The 19,558-nt window shown below is 34.8% G+C and overlaps 2 protein-coding genes across 7 annotated transcripts in view; one reads left to right on the forward strand and one right to left on the reverse strand.

Annotated features, from left to right (window-relative positions):
* The first annotated feature begins 265 nt into the window (after positions 1 to 265).
* st3gal8 (ST3 beta-galactoside alpha-2,3-sialyltransferase 8) lies at positions 266 to 16,750 on the forward strand. Of its 4 annotated transcripts, none has more exons than XM_026275606.1 (7): positions 266 to 394; positions 7,752 to 8,462; positions 12,394 to 12,581; positions 12,964 to 13,143; positions 13,660 to 13,705; positions 13,792 to 13,911; positions 13,992 to 16,750. In XM_026275606.1, exons 2-7 carry the CDS (start codon positions 8,193 to 8,195, stop codon positions 14,157 to 14,159), a joined length of 972 nt encoding a protein of 323 aa, XP_026131391.1. In that variant the 5' UTR covers positions 266 to 394; positions 7,752 to 8,192; the 3' UTR covers positions 14,160 to 16,750. The 4 variants fall into 4 exon arrangements, with proteins under 4 accessions (XP_026131391.1, XP_026131390.1, XP_026131392.1 ...); XM_026275605.1 differs by having other exon boundaries at positions 277 to 398; XM_026275607.1 differs by lacking the exon at positions 266 to 394 and adding an exon at positions 3,768 to 4,426.
* A 134-nt stretch (positions 16,751 to 16,884) lies between these two features.
* Positions 16,885 to 19,558, reverse strand: part of unm_sa1614 (un-named sa1614) — a 37,038-nt gene continuing 34,364 nt past the window's right edge. For all 3 annotated transcript variants that reach the window (XM_026275604.1, XM_026275603.1, XM_026275602.1), the window contains 2 exons: positions 19,130 to 19,252; positions 16,885 to 17,949 (listed from right to left, as the gene is read on the reverse strand). In XM_026275604.1, coding sequence (XP_026131389.1) covers positions 17,875 to 17,949; positions 19,130 to 19,252 — 198 coding nt within the window. In that variant the 3' untranslated portion in view covers positions 16,885 to 17,874. The remainder of the gene's footprint in view (positions 17,950 to 19,129; positions 19,253 to 19,558) is intronic.

Consider the following 19,558-nt stretch of genomic DNA (forward strand, 5'->3'; position numbering starts at 1 on the left):
TGTAGATTCTGTTTCTAGAACAATATCATTTTAATATTTCTTAAAATGCTGTTCATTTCTTAAAAAGTAAAAGTGACATTTAAAACAAAACTTACATAATAGCACATACTAACTGATACTGAACAATTAAAATATATTGATATTATAAACAGTTAAGTTGATTTAATAATAGGCATATAGTTTTTTCGAGCAAGTCGCGAGCACACTCTCTCTCTCTCTCTCTCTCTCTCTCTCTCTCTCTCTCTCTCTCTCTCTCACTCTCTCTCTCTCACACACACACACACACACACACACTCACAGAGCGAGTAGACGCAGGACGTAAAGCTTGACATCATTTCTCCTCAAAGCACCAGAGTACTGTGTGTTAGTCACCCTCACTCAAGCTGAGAAAAAGGTGGGTAAGTAGCCTAAACTTATCCCGCTTTCTATGCAACTGCGTGTGTTCTTCTACTAAACCGTTTCAAAAACCGTAGAGGGAAAAACGAGGGAATCTAATGAGAGCAAGCGGTTTCAAATGAGTTAACGGAGTTGAGCTGCCGCCTCAAAGTTATGTTCTTTCTTTGGCTCTACTGCTTTTTAACCCAAACTTTTAGCTAATGCAATGCTAACTAGTCCTTTTTACTACTAAACAACAGGTTGTAGTTAAAAGATTTATTTCGAGTTGGACACGGTGATCCATCACCTAAACGAGTAACGTTAAACTTGAGCTGAACTTCTAGAGGAAACGGTTTGAGTCTAATGACTTTTATCTTTTGAAGACTTTTATGACTGTTATCTTCCTAAAATTGCGCTTTAGAGCTCATTGAAATTGTGTGCGGAAGTTTAAAAGTAAAAGAGACAACTTTTCATTTGGACGTAAACCACGGCCGTGTCTCATAACTATATGAGATGCTTAGCTTTTTTTGGTTGGTAATCGGCGTTGAAGTGTTCGACCACTTGCGCCATACGATAGCCAAAAATACAGTCTAGGAAGTAATATGTTGCTCCATGTTGAATAACGAGAGTCTGACACATAACCTATGAGTGACTAAATGCCCCAGTGGTTAGTAGTAATGCATGATAGTGGTTTCGTCTAGACCAGATATAATTTAATCACGTATGCTACTATTAATTCTAGTGTAGAATAATTTAAGTTTGTCTAAATTAAGGGTTTCAGTTGAGTCAGTTCAAGTTCTGTGTCTTACCACAAGCTGTTTACCTAAAAGTTCCTACCAATAGCAGCAGTGTTGGTTACACTATAAAGAGACATTTGCTGTAGCCTACAAAACTGGCAAGTTGTGCAAAAATACAGCGATCAAGCATTTTGGTGACTGTATAATTTACAGTTCTTAAATTAGCCTATATATCAGTAAATGATGTAGTGTAGCCTGTATTTATCAAATTATATAGTAGATGTATTGTGGATTAAAATACAACCTATAAATTAGTTTAACAATATTTTGTGAAGGTAGCTATACTGGCTTAAAGTAATTCATATGTGAACTTCTTAAACAATACAGTAAAACATATTAATGTATACATGTGTTAGAAGTATGTTTTGTCAGTATACTATTTTTGCTGCATACAGAAAGGTAACTGTGTAACAGGTTTTTACAGTAGCATTTTTACATATAGTAGGCGACTTTACAGTGTGGCTATTCCAGTTTCTTAAGATCAGTTTTAGAGTTACCATATGCAATGGAATAAGGAAAGGAAATGAGAGGCACCCTTGTTTTGCATTCTGAAAGATAATCTGGCTACCAGGGAGGCTGATAAGTGTGCTATGCTTACAGAAATATTGTGGGGGATGGTGGGCTTGGGTATTTTCCTTCCCTTGTCGAGGGAACCATGCCACACACATTTCCACAACTGCGAGACTGACTTTACAGGAAATGTGAGACCCCCAAAGCCCCTCTGCCTTTAGCAGTCCACTCCACACCTCACTTGAAACTCGCACTGTAGTGTTAACATGGCCCGAGTCTTCAACGTGCCTTTAGCAAAACAAGGCTCTCATGCCTCTGCAAGTTAAAAAGCTTTTGGCTGATATCCAAGGAAAATATTTTAGGTTTCTCAGCACCTCAGCAGTTTTGAGTGCTGTTTCGTAATTAATAATAAAAATAAAAAAATTCTGGTGTTAATAAAAATGGAAATGGAATGGAAACCTTGGATTCTGTTTGGTAACACATGAGAAAATGTTTATTTCGTTTGCATGGTTAAAATGAGAGTGGCTTGCAGGGGATGTCTCGACTTTTGCAGACACTTTTTATTTTTTTTGACACTGATGGTGATTCAATATTCCGATTAGAAGTCAGATATATTATTAGCGATTAACATTTTAAACACCCAGTTTTGTAATGCAAGACACGTTTAGTTGACCGGGCTCTGTTTCTGTATAGGTTGTGTTAAATTATGGCTCCAGTAAAATTATTTACTTTCTTTTTGTTCTTCTAATATTTTCTTTTATTTAAATTAGATATATTTTTGTTTTAATCAACAAATGCAGTATATAGAGAAATTAAGCAAGTAAGAAAAAAGATTAAATGTATTATCATTACATTATTTTTATTATATATTTTTATTCTAGAATTGATATATAAATATATTGGAAGTGCCCTTTATTTAGCAAAAGGGACCCCTTTTTACTGAGAATATATTAGAGAAATAGTTAAATAACAACCAGACCATGGTGGAAATGTATTATATATTATACTACATATACTTTTTTCATTAAAAGCAGCTTGTGATGGGATGGAGAACAATAATTAAATTATCTAAAATCTTAATGTCATAAATAAATAAATAAAATCATAACAAGGCACAAAAATTTCAGATAATGCCTTTTAATAACTTTGGATTGACATACAAAACTGTCTAATATTATAATCATTGTAATTATATTGCAAATGTGTTGCAACTGCTGATATGCATTGTGAAAAGCACTAAATTAATCTTAAATTGAAAGATTTGTAAATGAAGGCCACAATGCACTACATTTCTAGAATGGTTCCCCCTCAACATGCAGTACGCCAGTTAGCCACCTCCACTGTCTTTAGGGAATCTAGTTTCATTTGGTCCTTTCCAAATCCTGAGATTGTATTCACAGTCCTGATAGTTCTGAAAGGTTATGTCATTTATCAACTACTGTTTGCTTGAAGTGGCTGTCTTCCAAACCCAGTGTGGACCTCAAGGCATACACAGAAAATTTGGGCAGAAGTCCTGCGAAAAGGGGTCCCTTTTGCTGAGTAAAGGGCACATTTTAATGAGCAATCAAATCGGAATAGTTTGGCACTCACTGAGGAGCCTCTAGTTTCAACAATATGAGAGTCCCAATTGACATTGGTATGCAAATGAATGAATTCAGCTAAAAAAAACTATGCAACCAAAAAACACACAGCAGTTCTTCATTGTGGTGGTTATATCTGTTCTTTGACCTTGCAATGTCAGATTAGGCAGAAGTGATGATCCATGGTAACCTGGCAGGGTATCAAGACATTGACATTTGCTCTATTTTCAAATTGTGAGAATCACTCTTATCTTTAGAAGAACGTCACAATATGCAGGCTCCCCACATCCCAGTGCAAATATTACTTTGGTATAATATGTTTAATGACACTTGTAGGGAAACTCATATGTCTTTCTAGTGTCCCACATGTTGTAATTCCTCCTGATTAGTTTACTGAATGGGCCGCTTGTTTTTCAGCGTAAGTGAATGAGAACATTCTGGATTCATCAGCTCTGGACTGGTTACTTTAAGCTCATTTTTTTTAGCATAGTTCACTTTGAATAAAGAAAGGTGGGGGAGACTCATCCACTTTGCTGACTTGCTAGGTTTGGCATGCTGGCCTGAGATGTAATTCTGTTTGGTCTGTAGCGAGACAGCTGTCTGGCATAGAGAGACGGTTCTTCCAAATCAGCTGAATGTCAGCTGATCCCACATCCCCCACCCCATTACCAGCCTCTCCCTGCTCCACTGGACACGGCTCTCTAACTGAGGTGGAAAGTCTGGGACTTCCTGCTTAGCATATAGGATAACATTTCAGCCTTGCTTTGCAGTCACTTTGACTGTGGTTTGTGGGGCAGCCTTTTTTCTTTCAGAGTAAAGTGGCTGTTTCAAGGATGCTTGTTAAGGAGATCAAGAAGGCTTTTTTAAGTACCATGGATCAAGTACAAAGCTCTAGACTGGAAACTGTTGGAGTAGCTGCGTTTGAAAGTCATCAGTCTAAAGATGGATTGCTACACCGGTCCAATGCAGTCAGTGGTGCTTTATTTATGTAGTTCTTCACTGTGGATATGGTCGGAGACTGAGGGAGGTTCAGCCACATTCTTGCAATCTCAGCAGGAGGCAACAGTTGGGGCATTTCTGCATCTCGTCTTGTATAAGCAGTATGTTTTTGAAGAATAAGTCGACAGACAGACTCCCTTTTACACCATTTCATCATGACTGAAGGTGAAAATGATTCTTTCATTTAGCACTGCCTCAAAGAGTGAGTTTCGTAAGTTGACTTTAATAGGATGATTCACAAAAAATAGGAAATTCTGTCATTGTTTATTCACCTTCATGTACTTGATATGAACTCATTTCTTCTGTAGAACACAAATACAGAGGAATATACTTTAATCCTTGCTCTGCTCCATGTAGTTAGGAGAAATGTGGACTGTAGCTTCAAAAAGGATTGAAAAACTTCAAAGTAGTCAATATGTGTAAAATAAGTAGGAAGTGACTAAATGTTTATTCACTTAAATCTAGCCAAACTCAAGTAACAAGATATGATTTGTGATAGAGCTGCACAATTAAAAGTTAAAAGATTGCGATCTCGATTCAGACACCCAGGCCATTTCATTTCTAAATGACAAGTCTATTAAACCTTTGACAAAGTTTTACTGGATCATTCAAAACTGTGTTCGCACTGACACAGAGAGAGCAGGTACCATGTTTGGTTCAGAAACATCTTCACAAACTGTCTTTTCAACTACACAGTATTATATCTGTCTTAGAATCATTCATATTATCACATGAATACTGGGGTAAAGTTTATAGTTCAGATAATAAACCTCAAAGTATTTGATAGCGATCAAAATGAGAGCTTTGCTCGATTTTGAAAGTAACTGTGCTTCAAATAACATTTGTGCTGATTTGTGCATTGTGTCGCCACTAGGTGATTAAAAACTGTATTTATCATTGAATGAATTATTTATTTATTAATTATTTTAAGAGAATCATTCTTAAATGCTAATTCATTAGGTAATAAAACAAGTTTATGAGTGAGTCATTGAATCATTGATTCAAACAACTTTTTCATAATTTTTATATAAAAAATTGGTGTATTAAATATATTATATATACACTTTCAGTCAAAAGTCTTGGAACTGTAAGAAGTCTCTTCTTGTCACCAAGCCTGCATTTATTCGATCCAAAGTACAGCGAAAACATTACAATTTTGAAATATTTGTACATTTTAAAATAACTGCTTTCTATTTAAATATACAGTATTGTTCAAAATAATAGCAGTACAATATGACTAACCAGAATAATCAAGGTTTTTAGTATATTTTTTATTGCTACGTGGCAAACAAGTTACCAGTAGGTTCAGTAGATTGTCAGAAAACAAACAAGACCCAGCATTCATGATATGCTCGCTCTTAAGGCTGTGCAATTGGGCAATTAGTTGAAAGGGGTGTGTTCAAAAAAATAGCAGTGTCTACCTTTGACTGTACAAACTCAAAACTATTTTGTACAAACATTTTTTTTTTCTGGGATTTAGCAATCCTGTGAATCACTAAACTAATATTTAGTTGTATGACCACAGTTTTTTAAAACTGCTTGACATCTGTGTGGCATGGAGTCAACCAACTTGTGGCACCTCTCAGCTGTTATTCCACTCCATGATTCTTTAACAACATTCCACAATTCATTCACATTTCTTGGTTTTGCTTCAGAAACAGCATTTTTGATATCACCCCACAAGTTCTCCATTGGATTAAGGTCTGGAGATTGGGCTGGCCACTCCATAACATTAATTTTGTTGGTTTGGAACCAAGACTTTGCCCGTTTACTAGTGTGTTTTGGGTCATTGTCTTGTTGAAACAAACATTTCAAGGGCATGTCCTCTTCAGCATAGGGCAACATGACCTCTTCAAGTATTTTAACATATGCAAACTGATCCATGATCCCTGGTATGCGATAAATAGGCCCAACACCATAGTAGGAGAAACATGCCCATATCATGATGCTTGCACCTCCATGCTTCACTGTCTTCACTGTGTACTGTGACTGGAATTCAGAGTTTGGGGGTCGTCTCACAAACTGCCTGTGGCCCTTGGACCCAAAAAGAACAATTTTACTCTCATCAGTCCACAAAATGTTCCTCCATTTCTCTTTAGGCCAGTTGATGTGTTCTTTGGCAAATTGTAACCTCTTCTGCACATGCCTTTTTTTTAACAGAGGGACTTTGCGGGGGATTCTTGAAAATAGATTAGCTTCACACAGACGTCTTCTAACTGTCACAGTACTTACAGGTAACTCCAGACTGTCTTTGATCATCCTGGAGGTGATCATTGGCTGAGCCTTTGCCATTCTGGTTATTCTTCTATCCATTTTGATGGTTGTCTTCTGTTTTCTTCCACGTCTCTCTGGTTTTGCTCTCCATTTTAAGGCATTGGAGATCATTTTAGCTGAACAGCCTATCATTTTTTGCACCTCTTTATAGGTTTTCCCCTCTCTAATCAACTTTTTAATCAAAGTACGCTGTTCTTCTGAACAATGTCTTGAACGACCCATTTTCCTCAGCTTTCAAATGCATGTTCAACAAGTGTTGGCTTCATCCTTAAATAGGGGCCACCTGATTCACACCTGTTTTTTCACAAAATTGATGACCTCAGTGATTGAATGCCACACTGCTATTTTTTTTAACACACCCCTTTCAACTAATTCAACTAATTGCCCAATTGCACAGCCTTAAGAGCGTGCATATCATGAATGCTGGGTCTCATTTGATTTCTGAGAATCTACTGAACCTACTGGTAACTTGTTTGCCACGTAGCAATAAAAAAATATACGAAAAACCTTGATTATTCTGGTTAGTCACATTGTACTGCTATTATTTTGAACAATACTGTATATATAAAAATGTAATTTATTCTTGTGATGTAAAAGCTAAAATTTCATTATCATTACTCTAGTCTTCACTTCAGTGTCAAATGATTGTTCAGAAATCATTCTAATATGCTGATTTGCTGTTCAAAAAAAGCATGTATTATTATTAAGTTGAAAACAGTTCAGGTTTCTTTGATAGAAAAGTTCTGAACAGCATTTATCTGAAATAGAAATCTTTTGTAATAGTATAAATGTCTTTGTCATCACTTATATTAATACTGACTCCAAGCTTTTGAATGGTATAGTGTAAAATGTTACAAAAGCTTATTTCAGATAAATGCTGATCTTTCTGTTCATCAAAGAATCCTGAAAAAATGTACTCGAGGGTTTTAAATATTGCATTTTAAAATATAAGTTTAATTTAAATTAATCTAAAAAGCAGTCAGAATACAATAACTCAAATGAGTAACCTAGATTACGAAACTAACTACAGTTTTCATTTTGTAATCTATAATTAGTAAAGGACTATAATTTATAAGTAATCTTCCCAGCACTGTTTGTGTTGTGAGTGAATTATTTAGACCAGTTTTGAAAGGTGATGTAGTGAATCAGAATGAAAGTGTAAAAAATAAATAAAAAAACAAACATGTTCTAAATGATGTTCTTCTGTATTTTTCAGGAATGAGAAGCTTTGGCTGCAGTGGATACTACATTAGGATAAATGCGGAAGGAAATATGAGGATAGACGTTTACAGCTGTACAGACAGGAAGTGAAGCTGCTTTGCCTTCGACTCTTTTCCTTCACTGAACTGAACACTTAGAAACAGCATGTCTGTCTCTTTTTAGCATGTCCCACTGTGAGGACTTGTGCTTGGGCTTTGAAAAATCATGACAGGATGGACAGATAGAACAAGGCCATAATGAACAATCGTGGATTGATAATCCTGTCATTTTCCACCTCAGAGGCCATTTTGTTTTGTAAAGCAACTCATCATAGACCATAAAACCACAATCTATTTGGCAGGAACAAGCCAAAGCAGAAGTCAATTCCTGTTGCTGTGGTGGTTCCCTTTAAATCTTTTCTCTGGAAATTCACCCAGAGGTTTATAATTTCTTAACCATGATATTGAGAAGAAAACTGTACTTAGGCGCTTTGCTAGGTGCTATTTTGTTTTTAATGATAGCTGCTCACACCATTCAGAAGGCCAGTGTTGTGCCCAACATAGATTTATCCACTCATCATCATGATTTCAAGAACTGTAGCTGTCCATCCTGTATAGCAGACAAGGGTGTGTCAGGGTGGTTCGACCAACGCTATGATCATAAACAGCAACCTTACCTCACCGGCAGGGACGATGACATAGATCCACTTTCTCTGAAGTGGTGGCTGGTAAGTGCATTTCGTTAGTCTAAGGCTGCCAGTCATTTTTAAATTCAGATTGAATCAATTGCATGATATGCTGAATAATTAATCAGATAATGCACTTTCATCTCACTGGCCCTTAAACGATGATTCAAACATTTTTATAATCCAATTAAACATAATCTTACAGAATACAGTAGCTTTTACTACTGCATTGTGGCACCCTGTTTTTTTTAACGCATAAACGGAAGAAATTAATTTAAACTCAAGAAGCAACAGATCATTTATTCCAGAAGTTGATATTCATTCCACTGTAACAAATGGATGAATAATTCACAATACGAGCAATAACTTACAATTGGAAAATGTATTATTTGCATTTTGAAAAACATGCTAAAACACAATGAAAAAAAGTGTTACTACTATTAGACCACATCCTAATTTACAACATCAATAGTTATTGTGACATAGTTTTTTCACATCCATTTTCTCGGCAAAATGCTACTCATGTGGCAGCTTGCCTACTTCTCCGCTAACTGAGCAATGATAGAACTGACTACATTACTGCATAACCTACTCATATACAAACATGCTTTTTGTTAATCACTATACTCTTAAATCTGAGAAAATATTTCTAAATAATTGAATCCACCTGATTCTTCAATGCGGAAGTAAGACTATGAGAGTTCCAGTTGATTAGCTGCTATAGGGAAATAACGTGAAGAATAACAACGTGCAGTAAGTGATACAACTGTTTGCACTACAAACCATTGTGTTCATAATTGAGAAAATACATTAAAATAATATGGTAAGACACCAGTTTGCAATATCAAGCAGTTTTGAGATGAGACCGGAAGCCAGACCCATAAAATTTACAAATGGCTGCGCCCACTTTTCTAGAAACAATAAGGTAGATATGTGTAATAGATAAAAATGTTACCAAATGAAAATTATTTAAGGCAGTGTATTTGACATTTTATGTAGTGGCATATACTGTATATATATGACACTACATAAAATTTCCAATAAACCACATTCATTTATATATATATATATATATATATATATATATATATATATATATATATATATATATATATATATATATATATATATATATATATATATTTATTTATTTATATAGTGGTGAGTCGTGACTTTTTTTAACCTGGTATGCTGAGTGATGTCTTCAATATATGTTGTCTATGACCAAAAATGTAAGAAGATATGTGTTCAGTGGAATTTTAAAATTAGCTTAGTTTGAGAAAACATAAAAATAACAGTAACAGCTAATCTTTTCTTGTGATTTAGTCTAGTTGGTTTTGCGTCAAACACAATGTGATTCTCAGCAATTGATATCTGGTGCTCAAAAGTTCAAGCTCAAACCGGTGCGCAAGGTTTTGGTACGGTTTCCAGTTTGAATGACATGTTTCCTGGAAACGGTGTGCAACGGTGTGCGAAGGGGTTTGAGATATGTTTTCTCTTGTTTGTTGGGTGTGTCAAAAATGTCAGCCCAATCAGCAGCAACATGTATACAAACCACTCGGTATTAAAGAGACAGCTCGCACAATGTAATTAACATCAAGATAAATTCACAAGAGCAATAACACATAACACAGATCTGGAACTTCCTTAAGTCTGTCTAAATATAATTTAGTAATTGCAATGTCTTCTGGTCCATATCCTCCTTTTATAATTATATATGTTATATACATACATGTGTTTGTGTGTGTATATGTGTGTGTGTGTGTACAATTGAGAATTGAATGGGGGAAAGTCATGTGAGAGGAAGCAATGCCTCCACTATTACATATGACTGGTTACAATTGGCTGTGATTGGTTAATGAGATAAAAATGTACATTTAAATTTATCCCCCCCCCCCCCCAAAAAAAAATGTGACCGGGACATTAATGAAAACAACAACAACTGAGGACTTTGCCTCATTTCAGAACACCACTGATGTAGTTCTCCAATTTCTACAATGAATTGGACAGTTAATGTTGGATTTGTTCCTAGATTAATTTGCTAGTTTCTACACAACCATTGGCCTCAGACAGAATAGCTCTTGGGATTCGTAGGCATCCCTCTAAAGTTGAATCATTATAGCTAGATATCATTTTCCCTTTCTGTCACATGGACATGTCAGGGAAAGACAACAGCTGGTGTTCATTCCAGACCCTCTCAAGTTCACAACCATCATATCTGTTTGTCAAACATCATTAATGCAATGGTAGTGGATCCCCAGAGCTGCAGTCATTATCTGGTTTCCTTAAACAAAAAAGTAATTCTCCCTAGGGAACAAGGGCACAAGTAGGCCCTTCGGCCCTGCCATGTGTTTCAGTGAGGTTTCATTTAGCCTAATTAACGGCTTATGAGTATACTCGGCTTGATATTGGTGTGGCTCAAGAGTTTTGACTTTACACATGGCACATAAGAAACGCTGGACATTATTTTTTTAGGGGTGAAATCTCTAGGCACCTTACGATTTGATTTGATTATGATTCAGAGAGATGCGAAAAATGATTATCTATGCATCTTGATGCAGCTTTCTTCTATACAGGGCTTGGTAACACTTTCTATGAAGCCTGTAATTATAATACATTATAAGGGGTATTCTTAAGACATTATAATGAATGCATAATGCATTATAAGGAATGCATGATGGATTATACTGCTCATAGTTATAATGTATTATAAGTCTCATATCTTGGCATTTTTCTGATGCTACTTTACTTAAAGTGGTCAAAGACCACTTGTAAGTAGTAACAATAATATTAATAATAACATTTTATTATTATTTTCTCAAACAGCCATAAGATCAGATATCTGATATCAGTTGAATATGTAATATGATACATTTGCTTTGAACTATTTTTATTGTAATATCAGTTATAGACTGTTATAAACTGACTATAAGTGTCTTTGCAAGTACGTCAGCTTATTCTACCGTACTAGATTCTACCTTTCTCGAGCGTACTAATACTCTAATGAGAGTTAGTTGGCATGTTGTTGCAAAGCTTGTTATAGTCGATTGATTAAGGGTACAATCAAAATAAAATGTAACCATATAAAACATAGCATTTTTTCAGTTGGAGTATTACGCTCATATCAATTAATTAACATTAGCTCCACAGGAAACATTCAAATAACACTCCGCATCTAAACAATCACAAGCTGTAGTAAGATACTTTGCAGATCTTATTAAATAAACAATGTCAAGACATTATACACACCATTATACTGTAAATTAAATATATTTAATATAGTGTTTATTGTGTGTTATAAATAATCATACCCTTAAACTTATAACCACAAATACCAAGCATTATGATGTATTATAATTGTTGTTATTATTATTCATGAGTGGATATACATAGCATATTATAAAGTTTTTTTATAATGCATTATGAATTCATTGTAATGCCTTAAGAATACCCTTATTATGTGTTATAAATACGGGCTTCATAGAAAGTGTTACCCAGGACTTTTTTCCTCACTGTGTGACTACCTGGTACTTTCAGGGCAAAGTATTTATAATAATATATATATAATGAATCTATCTTTTATTATGATGCACCTCACAATCCGATTCCAAAACGATTCTTGATCTACATTTTTTTTTTTCATATAAATTAATTAGTTTACTGACTTTGTCAAATTTATCAGATTTTTTAAATTCATTTACTTATTTTTATTCAAGTTATGTTTTAAAGCTCAAGATTGGCTTTGTATATCGCTTACACCATGAAACATTATACAAATTTATATCAGAATATTGCATGTATTTTGGAAGAAAAACTTCTCTAGGAATCAATTCTGAAAATTTCATAGACCTCTACTACTTTTTGCATACACAATAAGATTGGAATAGTTTGGATAGCCAAAACTTCTTTCCTTTAAACATTAAGATGGAATGGTTAGCTTTAGAAGTTGTATTTATCATATTGTTTTGTATAGTCTTTGCAGGCATCTGATGGAGTGAAAAAGGGTGTCTTCCAGAAGATGTTTGAGATCATTCCCCCTCCACATAAGAACGAAATGCCACAGCAGGGCCAGTGCCGGAGGTGTGCGGTTGTTGGAAACTCGGGGAATCTGTTGAAGTCCAAATACGGAGCCTTGATAGATTCCCACCCATTTGTTATTAGGTCTGTTTACACACACACACACAGGCACACACACACAGGCACACACACCCAATAGAAAAACATACATTTATAAAAAAGATAATTCTCTTTTTGTCTGTACTCTGAAAGTCAAAGGGGTTCAAAACAGGCCTGGGCCTCATTGACTTTCACTGTATGGACAAAACAGATTTTTTTTTTTAATATGTTTTTTTTGTGTGTTTGTTTAAAACACTCCTGTGTCACCTAAAAAAAATAATAATAATAAACTGTATCTGTATAAAAGTATCTGAGAGTGAAACCTGAAGAAATTCATTAATATGATTCTTTTTTTTTTTTTTTTTAAGTTAACCAATAAGTGCAATACATTTTTTTACTAATGCATTTTGTCTTGAATGTCCCTCAGAATGAATAGGGCAGTAACTGTGGGTTTTGAAGAGTATGTTGGTAACCGAACCACCCATCACTTCATGTACCCAGAGAGTGCGATTGATCTGAGACCTGGTGTCCACCTCGTCCTTCTTCCCTTCAAACTGAAAGACATTCAGTGGTTGTCCAGCGCCCTTTCCACAGGAGAGATCAAAATGTATGTCAAAATCTTTCCTGAAAACTGGAAAACATACACTACCAGCCACATTTTTTGAACAATTCGATTTTTTATGTTTTTTAAAGAAGTCTGTTCTGCTCACCAAGCCTGTATTTATTTGGTCCAAAGTACAGCAAAAACAGTACAATTTAATACTTAATGTTTATTGAACAGCAAATCAGTATATTAAAATGATTTCTAAAGTTTCATGTGACGCTGAAGACTGGAGTGATGATGCTGAAAATTCTGCTTTTATCACAGGAATAAATTACATTTTAAAATATTTTCAACTAGAAAGCAGTTATTTTAAATAGTAAAAACATTTCACAATATTAATTGAATTTGAATTTGGATCAAACAAATGCAGCTTGGTGAGCAGAAGAGTATTCTTTTAAAAACATGAAAAATCTTACTGTTCAAAAACTTTGACTTATAGTGTAGATTATAAGTAAAATCATAAATAAGTAAAATAATTTTCCTCTCTCTTTGCTAAAACTGTTTGTATATCCCAAACAGGACGTACATGAGAGTGAAAAGTCGTGTAAAAGCTGACAAAGACAAGGTGATTATTAATCACACTAAAGCTTGTAAATCCATAAATGCATCCATCTGTTACACCTAACTCATCCTACCGTGTGTGCTGTCCAGGTGATGGTTATAAATCCAGCCTTCTTTAAATACACACATGACAAATGGACAGAGCGTCATGGAAGGTACCCGTCCACTGGGATAGTAGCCATTATGTTTGCTCTGCATCAATGTGATGAGGTTTGTACTTGCTTTTAAAGGCAAGATAACAATTTCTGCGTCAGCAGACTATTCTCACTGACGATGTTCAATCCCAACAGGTGTCAGTGTTTGGATATGGGGCAGACAAGCAGGGAAGCTGGCACCACTACTGGGAGTACAACAAATATGCTGCCGCCTTTCGAAAGACAGGTGTCCACAATGCTGATTTCGAGACTTCTATTATTCAGAGGCTCCACAAAGAGGGCAAAATCAAACTGTACATGTGAGCCTGTAATTGTGGCCTTTGTTGACTCAGTACTGCTCAAAGCCAGAACGTGCAGCAGCTGCATGGAAGCCAAAGAGACGCAGATCTGTGATCCACCCTAACATTAATTGACCACTGTGAACTGCACTGAACCAAACCCACAGACATCAAGCTGTAGTCCTAAGACCAACTTAACTTCTCCTGTTCTTTCATTTGCCTTGTGCCTGAAGAAAAGAGGGATTTTTGCCTTCCTTCCAGGCACTGAAACTTCGAAGATGACAAACAGTAAGCAAAACAGCTTGACGTGGTCCTCCTCATATACTTCTTTCTTACTGCAACTGTTATGACTAACTTTACACAGTTTCTGTACTGCAAATGTGCAAAACTAGTTTCATGTACAGTCAACAAAGCTGTCCGCACTACAAGAAAGATGTTGATCATAAGCAGTTTTCAGGGCAACATGAAGCAGAATTCACAACCCAGCAACAGAATATTAGATGAGAGGGGGCGGGGCTTGATTTGATCTATCGGTAATTGATTGGATCATAAAAGTGGGTGTTAAATACCAGGTTGGACCATTTGATGTATGGTTGGAGAGTTTCATGTCAGCAGAAAAGGAAATGCATTTCGGAGGTTAAGCAAGTTGTTAAATTTGGATGAAAGCTTATGAAAACAGTTTTCTTTGAAATAGCATTTAATGATAAATCATGCAAAATGAGACCAGTATTAAAAGTAAAGTTTAACACAGAAATAACTTTTTCTTCACATTGGGTAACATAGGGGTTCAAACAATATTTTTTTATAAAAAATGTTTTATAATTTTCCCTATACACTAGCTAACATTTGAAGTGACTTTCATTAAAGTTGTCCTAAAACCTAAACCCGAAATGCGTTCTTGTCTTAGGACAACTTTGATGAGCTTTTTTAAGATCCACTTCAAATGTTGACTACTATATTTTAAACATATACTTTTTAAAATCATGCAGATTTGGAACGACATGAGCGTGAGAAACTGATGACAGTATTTGTTTCTTTTTTTGGGTGAAGTACTTCAGTTCATTTAAAATTTCATTTTGACTTTTAACTTCAACCTGCAGTGCGTTAAAGCTTTTTAGATTACAATGTTGGGGGTTTTAATGTTTTAAAATGTCAAATGAGCAATACACACATTTTTAGATGCACAGTTGCACTGACATTGCTCGAGTCACCACACGTTTCCTGTGTTGTTTTTGAAGGGGTTTTTTTTTTCACCTTAAAATCCTGTCGTTATTGAACCATACTGAAATCAGTTAAATATAGCCAAACCACATCCTGGAAGATGTATTTGTTACATAGAGCTGTGAAAATGCGTTCTATGTTGAGAGTGAGTTGTTTGCTATGGGAGCGTTGTTGTGTGTTACATGTTTAATATCATTCATTATATACCTTTAGACCAAAGCCGTCCCTAGAGTGTTCTCTGTGGCACTCGTACAACAACCTGTCTGGTGATTTACAGTCCTGGACAGAGCACATGCTGTATTTCCATACATCTTTGATTCATTATCTTTTTTCCTGAATTAGAATGGATCTCTGTATTTTTATAGTTGAAATTACTAGTCGTAAATATATGTTCTGTGTGCCACCCACCTTTCTAGTTTGCATTATTGTGAACTGTTTTAAGGATTGAGACGAGGTAGAAACTTGAGCTGTAATTTCATTGTTTGTTGCCAAGTGTTATCAAGCTGTGGGTTTTTTCTGTGACTTCTGTTCTCGAATGAATTTTAGCTTTGGATTCCTTGCTTCATGTTAATGATTGGCTTTCACAGTTTACTATTACATATATTCTGAACACCATCGGGATTGGAGAGTTATAGTTTGGAAAATATTCAAAAAAGAAACTGACAAGAAAGTGTGTTTTAACAATCTATTTAGAAACCGAACCAAAGCATAAACAAACAAAATAAAAATGATAATAATTCAATTCAAAAGTCACAGTTTAAGGGCATCCAGGACAGTATTAAAAATAAAAAAATATTTGATATTGTCGCATAAATAAATAAAAAATACAAAAAAACATACAGGCCTATTTTTTTTAATGAGATACACAATACATAAATATCTCACAATACCCCAGTTTTCCATTCAGGTTATTAAACATAAAAAACAGAGCTAAGACCACAAGTTCAACTTTTAATACATGATGGTGTATATATCTAATGCAAGTAGAGAAACAGCTCACCAATTATAATTGAATAATTTTTACATCTCCCTGGTGGAATTATTTAGGAGTCCAAGATATTGAACAGTAACGTCAAAAAACTGTGGCCAAATGAGTTTATATGGTTTTGTTTACTTGTCATATTCTCAAACATGTGACTGCAGATTTAATATTCCCTGGGTGTGAAATGATTTGCAAAAATGTCTTCTGCCACAAGTAGTTCTCTACTCTCGAAGCACTTTAAGGAGTTAGTCCATGTTCAAAGACTGTCCAGATGAATGTGATGGTCTGACAGCATTGTAATGGCCAAATTGCGTGGTGTGTGCACATTTTGTAAGCTTCTATGTTCATGATGTTTTGTGTGAACGTGTGATTAATCTGTGGTCTGTTTTCAATAAACCACTTACTTAAAATCACCATTTATTCAGTGATTTTTTTCATCTGACCTTACGGAAGTAATTGAACAATAAATGGGTGATCTCAAAATCCCCTCTTTCAAAAAAAGTAATAATAAAGTTTATCGGAAATAAATGTTTTAGGACCATAAAAGTTTTATTACAACTTTTATTTTTAAAGCACTTTTCTTCCCAATATTGTTTCTATAATGTGAAAAAAAATCGAATTGACATTATTTTAATGCAAAAAATACGCAAAAATGTTCCTGCTTTTACATTAAAAAAAATACTGTTTACAGTATTTAATACAGTAATGGAAATAAGAATTCAAAATTAGAATATAATTTTTGAAAAACTAAGAAATTTGGGGGAAATGTATGACAGCGTTTTAAGTGCCACGTTAAAAAAAAATATTACAAGAATAAAGTTTTAATGTTTCGAGAAAAAAGTTTAAATGTTTCGAGAATAAAGTCTAAATATTTTGAGAATAAATATTTTATAGTATTTCAACTTCATTCTCGAAATATTACAACTTTAATCTTGTAATCTTAGATTTTTTTTAAAATTGAACGTGGCACTAAAATGCCGTCGTAGAAATGTGCTTAAATGTAAAAAAAAGCAAAAATTCTAGGTATAAAAAAATAATTTTTTTTCTTTTCTTTGTAAGCGAAATATGACCCGGATGTGTTTTTGTGCTAATCAGCCAAACACACAATATCCACAATTGATTTGTTTGTTTTTGATGACATTTTAACAGTTACCCTGTTGCTGAGGATTGTGCTAAAGCTGTTCTCCATTCCTTGAATAGCAACACAACATTTGGCATTATATTTTCGTAATACAAACCTGTGATCTGACATTTATGATTCCTCACATTTGAGTTCAGTTCAATGTAACATGCAGCTCATGCTGTGTGTGCTTTTGGAGCATTTTTAGGAGAGTACATGATGGTAGTTTAGCTCACAGCACAACGTGTTCCACATATCCCATCTCTCTTGGCGCTGCAGACGGGCCTGGGAGTGCTGCTTTGTTATGCTGATTCTTCATTACCGATGGTTCTGTGGGGGGACTTCAAGCCCCTCATTTGCCAAGGTACTTTGGCAGTAGAGTAGACTGTGCTATGATTTCAGCTCCGTTGGCTGGCTTCATTCAGTGAGCATAGAGACAAATGATGCTGGAAATAAGCCTGTTCTGTCTGGCTGTCCCTCGATGTAGCCGTGCTGAAAGGGAAACATTACTGGCTCTGGTTAAAGTCGTCAAAATGAAAGATGTTTAATTCAATTAGCTGAAGAATGAATTAAGAATCTGCAGGATATTAGAAAAGCCCACTGGAGATGTATGGGTGGCTTTCTGACTCCGATATGGAAGCAGAACAGAATAAAATATGGACACTGAGAGCTTTGCTCTGATCAGTTCCATCTGCTCCCATGGGATCATAGGATACATCTGCACACACAGCATGAGTCTGTCAAAGGCTAACAAGAACCCTGCAGCTTCCTCTTCAGAACCATCTCTAACCGTAACAAGGAATTTGAGTCATTTATGCCAACAGAACTTCAAAAAGCCAAAATCATTGAAACTAATTTTTTTAGTGTTAAATAAAAAATATACAATATTTGGTGGAATGTCCAGACAAGGAAGGACAAGAAAATAAACATTTTTCAATTTAAGAGTAAAAAATATTAAAGTGGGGATATTTAGATACATATGGCCAACAGCATAAATTAAAAAGTCGCTCAAGTGAATTTTAAAACCCCCGTTTAAACAAAAACCTAAAACATAAAATCAGTTGTGTCACTGCGAACCAAAACATAAAACTTTTATATTTTTTCAGTAATTGAAATAAAGCTCATAAAATTCAAATATAAAATAAAACTGAAATAAAAATAAATTAAAGCTATATAGGTATAAATAGTTAAACACTAAATCTAATAAAAATGACAAAAGTAGATAACAAAATTACTAACAATTAAGCTAAAATTTGAATGAAAACTAAAAACATAAATTCTAAATATTAATAGATACTATAGTATTACATAATGCTAAAATAACATTGATTCTTATGTAGCAATTTGTTAGAAACTAATATTTAAAAAGCAATGGTGACAATTGTAATTTATGAATGAAACAGTAAAGTTTTGAATAATTATTTTACCAACACAGCTTCTTTTCCTTAAACATCAAATACTAATAATATATCAGACATTCTGCTTTTACATGGCTTTCTGGAATGTTTGAAACTGATTGGTCAGTCACATTATTCTGCTCATTTTTTTCATATAATGGCTACTAAACTGTACAAATGACCATCCCCCAGGACATTATTTTACTAGTTGCATGTCTCTTAATTTTGCTTTAAAACTGATCTCAAATTAACTGTTCTTTCATTCTTATACTCACCCACCAATCAGCATCCTCCTCTCCGAGCACCACCAGAACCTCACCCTCACTGAAAGTGAGCTCATCGTGATGATCCGCCACACAGTCATACATGGCTTTAACACGCTTCAGCTTCGACTTCATCTGAACACAAAAACAAAAACAAGAAGTTGCAAAAACTGTATCATGTGGCTTTTAAGTAATAAAGATTTTTCAATAATTTGTTATGGGAAACCACAAGCATGAGGAACATGTCAAGGAATGCCTGCATCACTCGATGTCTTTCCAACAGCCAAAGACAAACTAAATAACATTCCTCCAGCTCAGACCAGCATTTATTCCCATGTGGATACAGTCTGGTTTAAGCTGGTTTGGTGCTGGTAAATTGGTTGATGTAAAACAGCTGGGAAAGGTGAAGTTAGAAGCAAAACACACAATGAATGTGGATTA

This window comes from Carassius auratus, chromosome 11 (assembly GCF_003368295.1).
Source record: "Carassius auratus strain Wakin chromosome 11, ASM336829v1, whole genome shotgun sequence".
In the NCBI taxonomy this organism is placed as follows: domain Eukaryota; kingdom Metazoa; phylum Chordata; class Actinopteri; order Cypriniformes; family Cyprinidae; genus Carassius; species Carassius auratus.

What these genes read in the sequence shown, in the direction of transcription:
- st3gal8 (XM_026275606.1), top strand. Translation starts at nt 8,193, where the DNA reads ATGATATTGAGAAGAAAACTGTACTTAGGCGCTTTGCTAGGTGCTATT. An exon ending in TAAAAGCTGACAAAGACAAG is followed by an intron (nt 13,706 to 13,791) that starts GTGATTATTAAT and finishes TGTGCTGTCCAG; the next exon opens with GTGATGGTTATAAATCCAGC. An exon ending in CTCTGCATCAATGTGATGAG is followed by an intron (nt 13,912 to 13,991) that starts GTTTGTACTTGC and finishes CAATCCCAACAG; the next exon opens with GTGTCAGTGTTTGGATATGG.